The 12,491-nt window shown below is 36.6% G+C and overlaps 1 protein-coding gene across 1 annotated transcript in view; it reads left to right on the top strand.

Annotated features, from left to right (window-relative positions):
- Positions 1-12,491, top strand: part of mbo (Nuclear pore complex protein Nup88) — a 291,203-nt gene that overhangs the window by 252,298 nt on the left and 26,414 nt on the right. Inside the window, exons 5-7 of the mRNA XM_083128591.1 lie at positions 1,745-1,863; positions 4,589-4,775; positions 5,237-5,400. Of these exons, the coding sequence (XP_082984717.1) occupies positions 1,745-1,863; positions 4,589-4,775; positions 5,237-5,400 (470 nt within the window). The remainder of the gene's footprint in view (positions 1-1,744; positions 1,864-4,588; positions 4,776-5,236; positions 5,401-12,491) is intronic.

Raw genomic sequence — 12,491 nt, 5'->3', positions numbered from 1 at the left:
TTGTTTGATCGTGTACATGTGCATTTTAAGACCATTAGGTTCCAATAGGAACGCTGTTGAACAACTTTCAATTGTCGATTTTAGCGTTCAATTCAACGACTTGTTCGTTTGATCGTGTACAGTTTAAGACATGGATTTATCATTGTGCCTATCCCATTCATTATCCATCTCATCTGTTCATTATTTAATCTTGACGTTGCGATTAACTTAGGAAATAAAAAAAAAGTCATGCAAAATAACTAAATTAACAGAAAGTGCTGAAACTTCAAGTTCTAGAAACCTTCCTTTTTTCTTAATCTTAGGCATACTTGTAATAACGTTTTGAAGCTTTCCTGGACGAATAATGAGGATTTTTCTGTCGGTTTGCCCATTCGGGGAGTTAAACGTTCTAACATTTCGACTAGAGTTGCGCCGACCTCCGTGGAGTGGTTAGCACAGTGCTCCACGACACCAGGAGTCCATTCATCAATTCCATCCTGATCGTCGCGACTAGCGAAAAGTTGAAGAAAACGACGCTAAATAACAAAAATAAAATTGTATTTATCTAAAACGGTAGAAGAATCAAGTTAAATAACCATTTATACAAACAAAAAGTTCCGCAACTCGCCCAGAAACACAGAAAATTGTCTTCATTGTACTCGAACGCTAGTGTTCTTTTTGTCATTTCGGGTTTCGCCTGTATATTAATTTCTTGCTGGTTGCAATTCCTTGCAGACGGCATAAGCATACCTGCCGTAGGTTTCACTAATGCCAGGGTTGTTAAAGATTCACGAATCCATAAATTCTATTGGGTTGCGCAACATGACGTAGACCTTTGTTTCTCGCACAATTTAAATTCGGTCCAACTTGCATATTGGTTTATTGAGAAAAGATTCCTTGACCTATTTAGATTGATCCGGAAAAAAAGGTTCCTGGACCGAATTGAAATACTTTACACGGATAAAAAGGTACTTTACGGTCCAGAACCCATTTACGCTTGCTAATTTTCTCTCCTGGACCGGAATTGAACTTATTTAAATTTCCTGTACCTTAACCAACCTTGACTAATGCTGTCACCAACAAACGTTCTGAGATCGAGTATCCGTTTGTACGGTCACCGGCAATAAAGACGACAATAGGAAAATATTGTTTTGAAGATTTGGTATTGACGTTCGCTCATTGCCATAGAGTTAGGCAACACACAACCCATGCAGGGAAGCGAGCATTTCAGAATGTAGGTGTCCCATTTTTATTGACGGTGACTGTACATTCACCTTCCACTTTTTTTTCGGCTACATTTCGACTGTGAGAACTTAAAAAGAGTCAAATAACTAGTAAAGTCAGGGGTTGCTGGTTGAAAAGGCGGGAGTGGGGGGTGGAAATCTTCCCCTGAGAGGACAGAGATGAATGGAAGCTATCAAGAAACTGTCGTTACTTTTCACAGGCGGCTTCCCCTCTTCTGTTCTGGGACTCAGAATTATCAGTCCACATTCGGAGCACGTAGCGACGACTATTATTGGAAAATTCCCACCGTCAGCCACAGACTTCCTGGAAGGAGCCCTTTTGGGGATTTTCAACACCATTAATTCCATGCATCATTAGATTTGAATTATCAAAAAATATTGTCCCTAATTGATTCCAGCGGTTTGCTGAAAGAAATGCGTCTTTTTCTCTGATTCTGCGTCCCTTTGAAGTGCTCTCTTCTCTTCCCCCATCTATTGGCTAGAACCGAATCCTAGTCATCAAGTCTTTCTTCTGCTTTCAGAAAGAGTCGTCGGAGGGCAGCACTGAACAGTCTGTGGAGTGGTCTTCCCTCTCGTGGCCGATTCTGATACTTCGTGGGAACGGCGATGTGTACTGTATGATGTCGAACTTGACAAACAGGTGAACAAAACTTATTACGTGTTATTAGTATGTTTTTGTTCTAAAAGGAATGACAAAATATTATGGTAAAAATCTGATATTCCCCGGACATCTATAACTTCTTCGTTTTGTCAGTTTTTGACATTTGTACTTATCTATCTGCTTCGCGGAACATTCTTTAAGGTGTATTCACGTTTTTCGTCCCGGAATCGGTGGGAATTTAAACTAAAAAAATATTTTTGTTTGAAATGTTTGAGTCCAAATTTCCCACCGATTCCGGGCTCCGCTCCTGGGGTAATTGACCTACCGCCCCCATCCGCTAACGCGGCCCCGCCTCCGCTCCGCCTCCCCGAATTTATCTATAGAGTCCCTGTTAAAGGCATGTTAGAAATTGGCCAGAGTCACCTTCCCCCAAATGAGCTCCAAACTTTTAATATCAGATTAGTAGCAATATTATGTATAAATAGCATATTGTAATCAGATACTAAGGCATTATATGTGAGTGTTCATTTTACAGAAGGTAGCACAAGTTCTGCCGCCAACTGAGCAAGGACATGTTTAGAGGAGGTTCCAGGGTGTCGAAGCGCCCCCCCCCCCCCCCAATGACCTACCAAGTACTTAAATTTAGTAATCACAAAATACTTGTTTAGCATTCGCTGTACAATCAAGGGTTAATTATTTCAGCTTAACATACATGAAGAGAAGGATTACATTGGTATCATTTGGCTTTGAATTTACAATAGGCAACCTAAGTTGCTGTCGTATGCAGGATTTCTTTTTCGATGTTTGGGGATTGGGAGCTGGAATTATAAAGGTGAATGGCCAAGCGGTCTAAGGCACAAGCTCTGTGCTCCGGCTATGGGACGTGCGCAAGTTTGAGTCTCCTGGGTAAAGCGTAACAACTTTTCTCCTGAGATTTCGGCATGTGTATTGGACCGGTGGGCATCCATCATCATGAGGAAATTGGGGTGCTACGAGTGAGTAGCGTAACCCTGTCACGGAAACCTACAACAAGGACTGGGGGTTCGTCGTGCTGACCACATGTTATCCCGTAACAGGTTGGATGATCTCTCACCTCGGCAGGTAAGAGTGAGGCCAGTAGTCGGTAGGTAGTCCCTGGCCTTCATGGGCTGTTGCGCTATGTTTTTTTTACTTGGTTGTAGCCCCATCAGCCCCCTCTGTGCACACCAGTGACCCAAGTAGATTTATTCATCTACTGCTTGTAATAATATGCATGGAATATTAATCAGGAACATTACTTTTCATCAACTAGACATAATGTATTTTTTGTTATTCAACAAATATTGTTTTTATAAATTGTTTTGACATTATATCCTTGCGAAGAGAGTTGTTTTAAAACAAATTTTAGTGATCTTAACTACAGTAAGCTAGATAACGAACGACTGTCTTTTTACCTATTCATGTAATAGTAAAAAGAACAGTATTACTTAATGTACCGATTTTGATAATTATTAATTATATGAATTGTAACAATTATTATTATTGTTTGCAAAACACTTGGTTCTGACCCGTCCTGAAATATATTTCTAGATATGTACCTGCGACAGGTTTTTCTGTGTCATTCCACCCCACCCCACCCCCTTCTTGTGCAGCCAAAATATCAGCTCCGCCAGACACATGGATTGAAATCAAAATGTCTCTCTAGCTTCCTTTCCCCTCCCCCAAGAGGCACACTGAAAGGGGGTGTGGTCGTAATCCCCACATTGGCTAAGTTTTCCCACTCTCCACAAACAAACAAGAGAGAAGAATGTCTAATGCTGCTAAAGATGGCAAAATATAGTGCTTCATACTAAGGAGAAAAGAGTACGAGGGGGTGCTGAAAAGTTCGTAACCCAACCCAGAAGGAGTTTTCAGCACTCCCTCGTACATTACCTCACCCCTTACATTCATATCCCTTCTTTCGAAAATTCTGGGCACACTACTGCCTCTATTGTCCATTTTTTTGTCATATTTTTTTAAAACCAATAATGCAGCGTATTATTGGTTTCTCCACTTAATACAGAATATTTACAGAATGTCAGATCCAAAACCACGAAGGTAGACAGAAGCACAGGCACACCAGGGAGGGCATGTGGGTAGAACCTCCCCATTGAACTTTATTTTTACTTAAGAAAAGAAAACAGAAAATTATTTAGCTCCATATTCCTGTACATAATTGCACAAGAAATATAGTGCAGCTATGGATAAACTGAACCACATTTTCTTTTTAAGATCTGAATTTTAGTTTCAAGAAAGATTGAAATCCCTTATTATTATTTCTGATCATAGCAAAGCAAATAAACAAATTAATAATTTGCAAATATGTGTGGGTATGTCCATGGTGGTATTTGAAGGGAGAATGAAGGGAAATTACCTCTCTGGTTCTTAACTTGTGACACTTGGGGTCGCTTGCATACACAGGATATTTTCAGAGGGGCTTCATTTGTAAAGATGGATAATTACGTAGCTGCATTCTAGAGGTGCAGGATTCACAATAAAATATTTCATAATTATAGTTGTAGAAAGATACAAATGTTAGTTCTTTATGCTTTCATTCGAAAATTTTGATTTTCTTGAAATTTCAGGAAGAACTGTAGCCCCATCAGCTTCCCCTACATACACCAGTGCTTGTTGCAAACCACATATATAATATATAAAACATCCTAATGTCTCGAGAGTAGTCAATGGAATCCCTTTCCCCGAGAATTTATATATTCCTACTTTTATTTTTTCTGTCCTGTTTCAGGAATAAGAAGCCAACTGTGTATGGTCCCCTGTCCATGTACCCACCAGCAGAAGACAACTATGGTGTTGAAGCATGCTCCATATTATGTTTGCAGTGCACTCCACCTGTCGTAGTGATAGCAACATGTACAGGCACTCTTTATCACAGCATTTTACTGCATCGTGCAGATGAAGAAGAAGAGGAAAAGGTATAGAATGTACATTGATTAACAATTCTTTTTATTCCATCAACATTTTGTTGCATTTCACTAGTTAACAGTTCGTATCAATATTTATCATTCCACTGATTTCATCACGTAGTTTGAGGTTTCAACAATTTGGAAAACCTTTTCCTGGTCACTCCGTTCTCCAAATGGAAAATATTTTAACATCATTGGATGCAGTCTTTAAATCTATGCAGTTGTATTGAAGGGAAAAGTATTAATATTAATTGAAACACTGAATTCAAGTTTACTAGAACTGAACTTTCATATTTCATTAAAGATTTGATACACTTCTAATTGTGTCTTTCTTAAGAGAATTTACACAAATTTTTAGAAAATTTTAGCCATGGTGAATACACTAATTGTATTAATGTTAACTGTTCTAGCATGTAAGTAAACACTCTGCTCTGTGGAAGTGATATTATTCTTGCTTTATTTCCTTACAGTCATCATGGTCACAGTATGGATCAACGTACAGCCTGCACACCCCTGACACTGCGCTGTATGTGTTTGAGTCTGTCGAGTTGGAACTTGGCCTGTCGTTGCCCTCTGTAGATGATCCGTATACGTGCCCAATCTTCTTGCACTGTGATGTCAGCTCGGGAGTCAGGTACGTGAATATTTTACTTTTTGGCCTTTCGTTAATGCTTATTTGTCATTTTTAATTCATGATATAGTTTTGCAGTATTTATTGTTCTACTTGATTGGTTCTTGACCAACTTCTTGGGGAGGAAGTGTTTATCTGAGAAGAAAGAGAAAATACCACATCCTTCTATTGAGATTGTCTTTTTATTTAATACATCGTCTTATTTAAAAAACACAGAAAATTATCGTTTGTTGGTTTGATACAATGAAATAGAGCTGCAGTAGCTCAGACGTTAGGGTGATTACCATGCAAGAGACTCGGGCACAGATTAATAAGAGCACTTACTTCCTATCTATCCTTTGTAATCTGTGCGTATACCAAACCGGACATGTGGAGCCACCCTACGGCTGTTTCGAAACGTAAAGCGTTGTCATAGCAACCTCTCCGCCAATCATATCTTACTCTTGGCAGTGACAGTTGAATGCGTCTCAGCGCAATGATCCGCTCACCCCACCCTTCCATTCCTGCTTTTATTTTCTGCTAATAATTCGGGACATATCTCGTAAGGTCGAATTAATTATTTTATATAAGTGCATAAAAATGTTCTACAAGGACAAATACCATTGTTCAGTTAATGCACGTTACGTTTGAATGATTTCTACATCTAAGTTACGAGATATACAGAATAAGTAGCCCAGAAGCACTACATACGAAAATAATGTCAAGTTCCTGAAATTCCAGCACGTAAATCATTCCGTTGTGCATGAAAAATGGTCCGTGTATTATCTGTGGTAATAAGTATTTTATGTCGTATTCTCCCTATTATGCGTTGCTTTTCTGACATTTTGGGCAAATCGCGATTTTATCTTGTGTAAACTCTACAGCAATTACTTTGTTCGTAGATCAATGCGTTTTACCCCTCCCTCGTCGTTGTTTATTTAGCGTCGCATTTTTCCAATTTTAGGCTAATCGCGACGATGCTATGAAAAATTGATGACACAAAGAAAGCTCTAACAGGGATTCGAACCCAGGACCCCTGCATTAACCGAACAATGATATTTATCCTTGTAGAACATTTTTATTAACTTATATAAAATAAATACTACGACCTTACGAGATATGTCCCGAATTATTAGCAGAAAATAAAAGCAGGAATGGAAGGGTGGGGTGAGCGGATCATTGCGCTACCAAAAGTGTTCTAAAGGGCGCTCGAGCCATGTTGCAACATTTCCCAAATTGTCTCTTTCTCTTCATAACAATTGCTGCACAGTTTAACATGGGTGGCAATGTGCAGGATACAGCACACTTAATATCAGCAACTGTTTCTGGTGCCGTCACTGTAATTTTCTCTCTTGTGTAGGCCTACCATATTCAATCGCAAGATGTAGACATTTCTGATTTACCAACGTAGAAAATTCCATTCATCTGTCTATGGCCTCATTAACCGAAAGACAAATGCATCCACTTTCTCTGCAATTGATATCAATGGAGTACCCTGAGGAGGGGGGGGGGGAATTTGATGGTGAAAATGCCAGGGAAACAAAAGACAGGATTCGAAGGTTTTGTCTCAGGAAATAAGAATAAATCATAAAACGTATATTAAAAACTACTGATGGAACATTAACGCTATTCATCTAACGAAACCATTACAAATCGGCTGGCGGCTTGTAGGTATGAAATATACTGGAATAAAAGATATATATACATATAGTCAGTCAGTACTTGTTTTCCAAACTTAACCACCATCCTAAGAAAATTGGGGACCTACAAGTGAGTAGCGTAACCCAGCCTGGGAAATCTATAACAGCTGAGGGTTCGATGTGCTGACCCCACGTCACCCCATTACTGGTTGAAGATCTCCACACCTCTAGGTAGGGTTGTGGGAGGCAGACTGGCAGTCAGTTGATAGGCCAAGGACCTTCCAGGGCTGTAGAGCAGTGGATCTCAACCTTTTTCAGTCGGGGACCCACCTTGAAGGATATTACACTTCATGGGACCCATAAGATGGGAACAAGCGGAATTACTTTGTAGGGGTGTGCACCTAGTCTATAATCATATATTTGCTCTTTTACAACAACACGGCCTGAATTTAAATTGTTAAGACAATACATCTAAGTAATTTAAGGTAATAGGTTTTTAAGACCCAGTTAACAAAGTTTCGAACCCAACTTCCCAACTCACCAAATGTCCCCTCAGGACCCAGGATTTGGTCGCACCCTATAGGTTGAGAAACTATTCTGTAGAACCATGGGTTATGTTATGCTGTAGATGAAAGTAAATATTTTACACTACAGTTAATTTCTATCACAATTTACATTCAGTGTTCTGTAGATGAAATAGTATTTTGGACAATACGACATAGAAACTAGTTCAGTGCCATCTCCCATGAGAGAATAGAATAAAATAATAGCTATGAGTGACACAGCTCATTGGGAAGTTATCAAACATAATAATTTCTGGAATAAAATTGTAATTGTTTTAATTCTATGAGTCTATTTCTCTGTAAAAACTACTATGATGGTGATAATGAATAGTTATAGGAAAATAGAGTAAGAAAAGGTCACACCTTACACAAGTTAACCTAGAATGCCTATATAGCAACCACATCATCTCGAAGTTGTATATGGAAACGCATAGTGTAGTTAAACTGTAGTTCCAGTCCCGATTGGCCTTACTGTGAATAAAGTTGACTTAAAACACCAAATCAATCAATCAATCGAAGTTGTATGAAATTTCACTTTTCTGGTTTGCATGAGAGTAATTTCAACCCATTTCTAAAAACGTGTGAATGTTTGTAAGATATATTATTAACTAATCACTGCATGCTTATTCATTTTAGTATTTGTCAAAAATCCCTAATTTTTAATCTAGAATGGGAGTAGGAGTATGTCATACAAGCGAGTTTTGTTCGAAGTTACTTACTGGAACCACTCTACATATTGACTACAATTTCATCATATGGCATTACATATTTCATAGTTACACAAAAATCTGGACTCGAAATATGAATGTCTTAGAATAAAAAACAAAGCAGTCATGGAGTATGTAGGATCAAGCTAGATAACCACACTCCCAGCCCCCCACTCCTAAACACACACACGATGGAATTAAAAATACACCACTGAAAGATCTTATCCTGCACAGATATGTATTTTATATATTCATATACTTAATACAGTACTGAAGATGATACAATCCATGCATTCAGAATAAATATTGCACATGAATTTTTTAAAGCTAATTAAAAAACAAAAGAAATGTGCAAATTTCCAGCTGATGACAAAGAAACCAACAGTAGTTTTTGCAATTTAGAGAGATTTCACACCAAAGTGACATGTGACATATGCCACTTGGAAATGAACCAAGGAACAGCAACATTTCACTCATAGTTGATGCCATATTGACAAAATCCCTGCTACTTCTAAATAATGTCACACATGTTTCTAGTCAGTCTAAAAGAAAGTGAACATAAAGAGTTAATAAATAATCATTCCTTCAAGCTTCACACTATCAGGTCGATCATTGGTGCATGTTTCTCATATCATCCCTTCCATCAAGAAGTAAATTTAGCTTGGCTTCGTATTGGACATAGGTGTCTCACTCATGATCATTTGCTCCAAGGGCTAGACCATCCAATGTGTCATGTCTAAATGTTAAGTGATTGGCTTATTCCTACCTAATGTGTAGATTATACTTTCCTCAAACTTTTGATCTTACCAATTATTGACCAGGTTGGGAGATAATGAAAGCACTTTAAGAAATGTCATTACCTTTTTGAGAAGAGTTGGGCTCTTATACTGTCTCTGAGGAAGTTCGTAGTTTTGTGTATATCCTTTGCAACTCTTTATAACATTTCACTTTCAACCTTTCTCAAGGGGCTCTTCACACCCATTTTTTAACTGAGGTATGGGTTCGATACCGGGTGGAGACCCATGGTGTTTCGGATCCCACTTTAAACGGTAGTTTCAACCAAATTAGCCTTTCTGTGCATAAAGTACACCTAAAAGAACAGTTCAAACTCAAGTAAGAATATTAGATAAGAGGATTCTTCCTCACATACATTGAATGGCCCAATATGGTCATTATGCCTACAAGTCCCAAAATTTATTTCAAGCATCTTACTTCCAATTACACATATAAATTATATTGTTAGCATTAAACTTATGGAATATAAAGTAAAAGACTATAAGAAATCCTTAAAACCCTACATCAAATAATTTCCACTGTATTGAATATTATCAATTTTATCATAATATTGTTAACGAAATTCCATTAGACAAACCATTGTGTCATACTGATAGGTTTCTTGGTCGGACACTCACTATGGTGACATGTTATACTTCACCAAGAATGAATTTACATGTTGAAATACTCCAGAAGAAGAGAACAGTTTCAGACTAAGTACATTACTCTTAATGATTTAATACTCATACTGTGGAAATGTAAAACATTATATTCTATTGCTAATAACAAATGTAAGGGAAAATAAACAAACACGTTGTTATTCAGGTGTATATATATTTATTGAATCACTAGTAATTAATATATTTTGCATAAGGTATGATGATCTCCTTGAGGTCCTACAGTCTTTCACTGGAATAAAAGTTACTGAAATTATTAAAGCATCATTAACACACGCAACAAACATTTCCATAGTAGGTTCACATATGTACAGCCTCAAACAGAAAAATATGTGCATTTTATTTCTTTTAATCAAACTTTTCAAATATGTTACAGGACTGTTTAGCTGAAAATCATATCATCTTTTTTCATCCATCCTGCTTGGAATATTTAGTGAAACATTAAATACATTTGTTTCTAACATCCTCAAGCAATGTATCGTGTTGTTAGATGTTATGTACTTTAAGCAAAATTTATCTCTAAAGCATATGTTTATTAATGCAGAAAAGGGAAAATACAATTTCTTATGCATGAGCCACATAACTGATGACAATGTTATTCCATAAGAAATGCAATATACTTACTTGGTTCTACATCTGGGTATGCATCATGCACTAACTTATTTCTATTAGAATTCATAAACATTTTCTCTGAAAAATTGTCTCCACAAACTCTGTAACTTTTGTATGTTTTGTGCCTCAAGTCCTTTCGCCATATTTTCTCCAACTATATCTCAGCTCTACGAGAAAAATAAAAGATGAAAAATTATTTTAGAAACATATAACTATGCAAGACAAAGCATTCTGCATTTTATGTCACTCAAAAAAGATAAATTCCAAGATGCAAGAGTTGTTAGTGAGCTAAGGTCAAAGCGTGTCAACACAAAGAAAAGTTACTGAAAATGAATATGCATTAGATCACTATCTGTATCTGTTGAATAAAGTAGTGTCAAATGTATAAGGGTCCATTCTATGATAGCTCATTCAACAATTCCCCAAAATCTTATGAGCTTGTCACCATTCAATTGATTTATTTTTACTCAATTTTCACATTATTTCTCATCGTAACTACTTCTTATGGCACCATACAGTGTGTGGTAATGCAAATAAAAATATATTATAGATATTGCACTAAACTTCTTAACATATGAAGCAAACTTTTACCACATTATCTTTTAGAAAGAGTACCTGAAGCTTACTTCCTTACCTACAACTGGCTAACAATGCAATTTTTGTCATTAAATGGATCATGGAATCTATTCCCGGGAGTGCTTTCAAGAAAAATATTATGACACAACATATTTCTGAAGAAGATACCAGGACAGAAAATATGTCAACAAATCAAAATCACCCATACCATCTAGTAGATCAAAGCCCATGACCAACAACAAGAGCTATTACAGCAATAATATTAACTACAGGTATAATTAGATGATTCCATCAACAAAATATATTATTATTAATAATAGGAGTAACATCCATAATTCTGTAGGGTTGGATTAAAGCACATAGATTAAAATGCAATTTGAAACACAAAATCTTCCTCCCGTGGCACCAGTGAGAAAGGATTTTTCTTTAAAGTAACACATGTGTAAATGTTCGTAAAATATTTTGCATATATTGCACATGTAGGTTAGTTACACTCATTTCGTTTCCAAAACTAGTGATTACTTATGATTAGGTTCAATGTATGCTTTCGTAGTTAGGTTAGGCAGGCCAGGTTTGGTTCTCTTAGCATTATAAATAAATTACCTAAATTCATTTTACTAAGGTTCCGATTTACTTCTACATTAATTCCCACTAGTCTACGATACTTACAGTCCCTTGTCAATGGAAAATACATTGTCCTTGGGAAGCTTGCGTAAGGTAATTTTTAAGTTGTTTTTTCAACATAAGTATTTTTTTTAAAAAAATCCAAAGAGTGCTAATTACTTTAAGTAAGGTTCAAATTTCGTGTGACAATGATTGCTAAAATTCTACGATAATTAGTCTTCCTGCTAAGAGAATTTTTTAAAAAAATCATAGAACGATAGGAACCGTTACTTTAGGTTTCATTGCTTTAATATTTACACGCTTTTTTTCATCTCCTGTATATGTTGACAAAGTTTTAAATGCTAGAAGAAGTACTATTCTCGTTGGCTTCCTATCCTCCTGTGTAACTTATAAATAACATTAAGTTACAAAATCGAACCTTTAATCTTTCAGACTTTTTTTTAACACATGTCCTTTTACTTAAATGAAGCAAAATACAGAATACGAAGACATGCTAAGAATTATTCTCCGTGGAAACTAACTTTATGGAAATTATTTTTACATAAAGAGCGAACAGAATTCATAAATAACTAACCTTTCAGGATATGACAGAACACGAACACAGCTCTGGATTCCTCTTCTGACAGTTTTTACAATAAAAATCTGCACAATAAGTCATTGTTTTTATTTTTTGTTCTTCTACATCCTTATTAAAATAGTTAGTGTACGTCCATGACAGATCATATGGAACGATGTTACGTCATGTAGAACTAGTGACTTTAAAAATACGATTTTTCTTATACATGTTTAAGAAGGGAAAGGCATTTAATAAAATACAAAATCACGTACAAGTGATCATCATTGATTAATAGATACATAAACTAAATTTTTAATGAGAAAATTAGGATTTAGCATCGATGGTGGTGCCGACTGGTAGCTGGTTAATTCATGCACGAACAAATG

The sequence above is a fragment of the Lepisma saccharinum genome, chromosome 9 (assembly GCF_977018435.1).
Source record: "Lepisma saccharinum chromosome 9, izLepSacc3.1, whole genome shotgun sequence".
Taxonomy (NCBI): domain Eukaryota; kingdom Metazoa; phylum Arthropoda; class Insecta; order Zygentoma; family Lepismatidae; genus Lepisma; species Lepisma saccharinum.
Note: the sequence above shows the minus strand (reverse complement) of the source record. Positions and strands in the feature narration are given on the sequence as shown.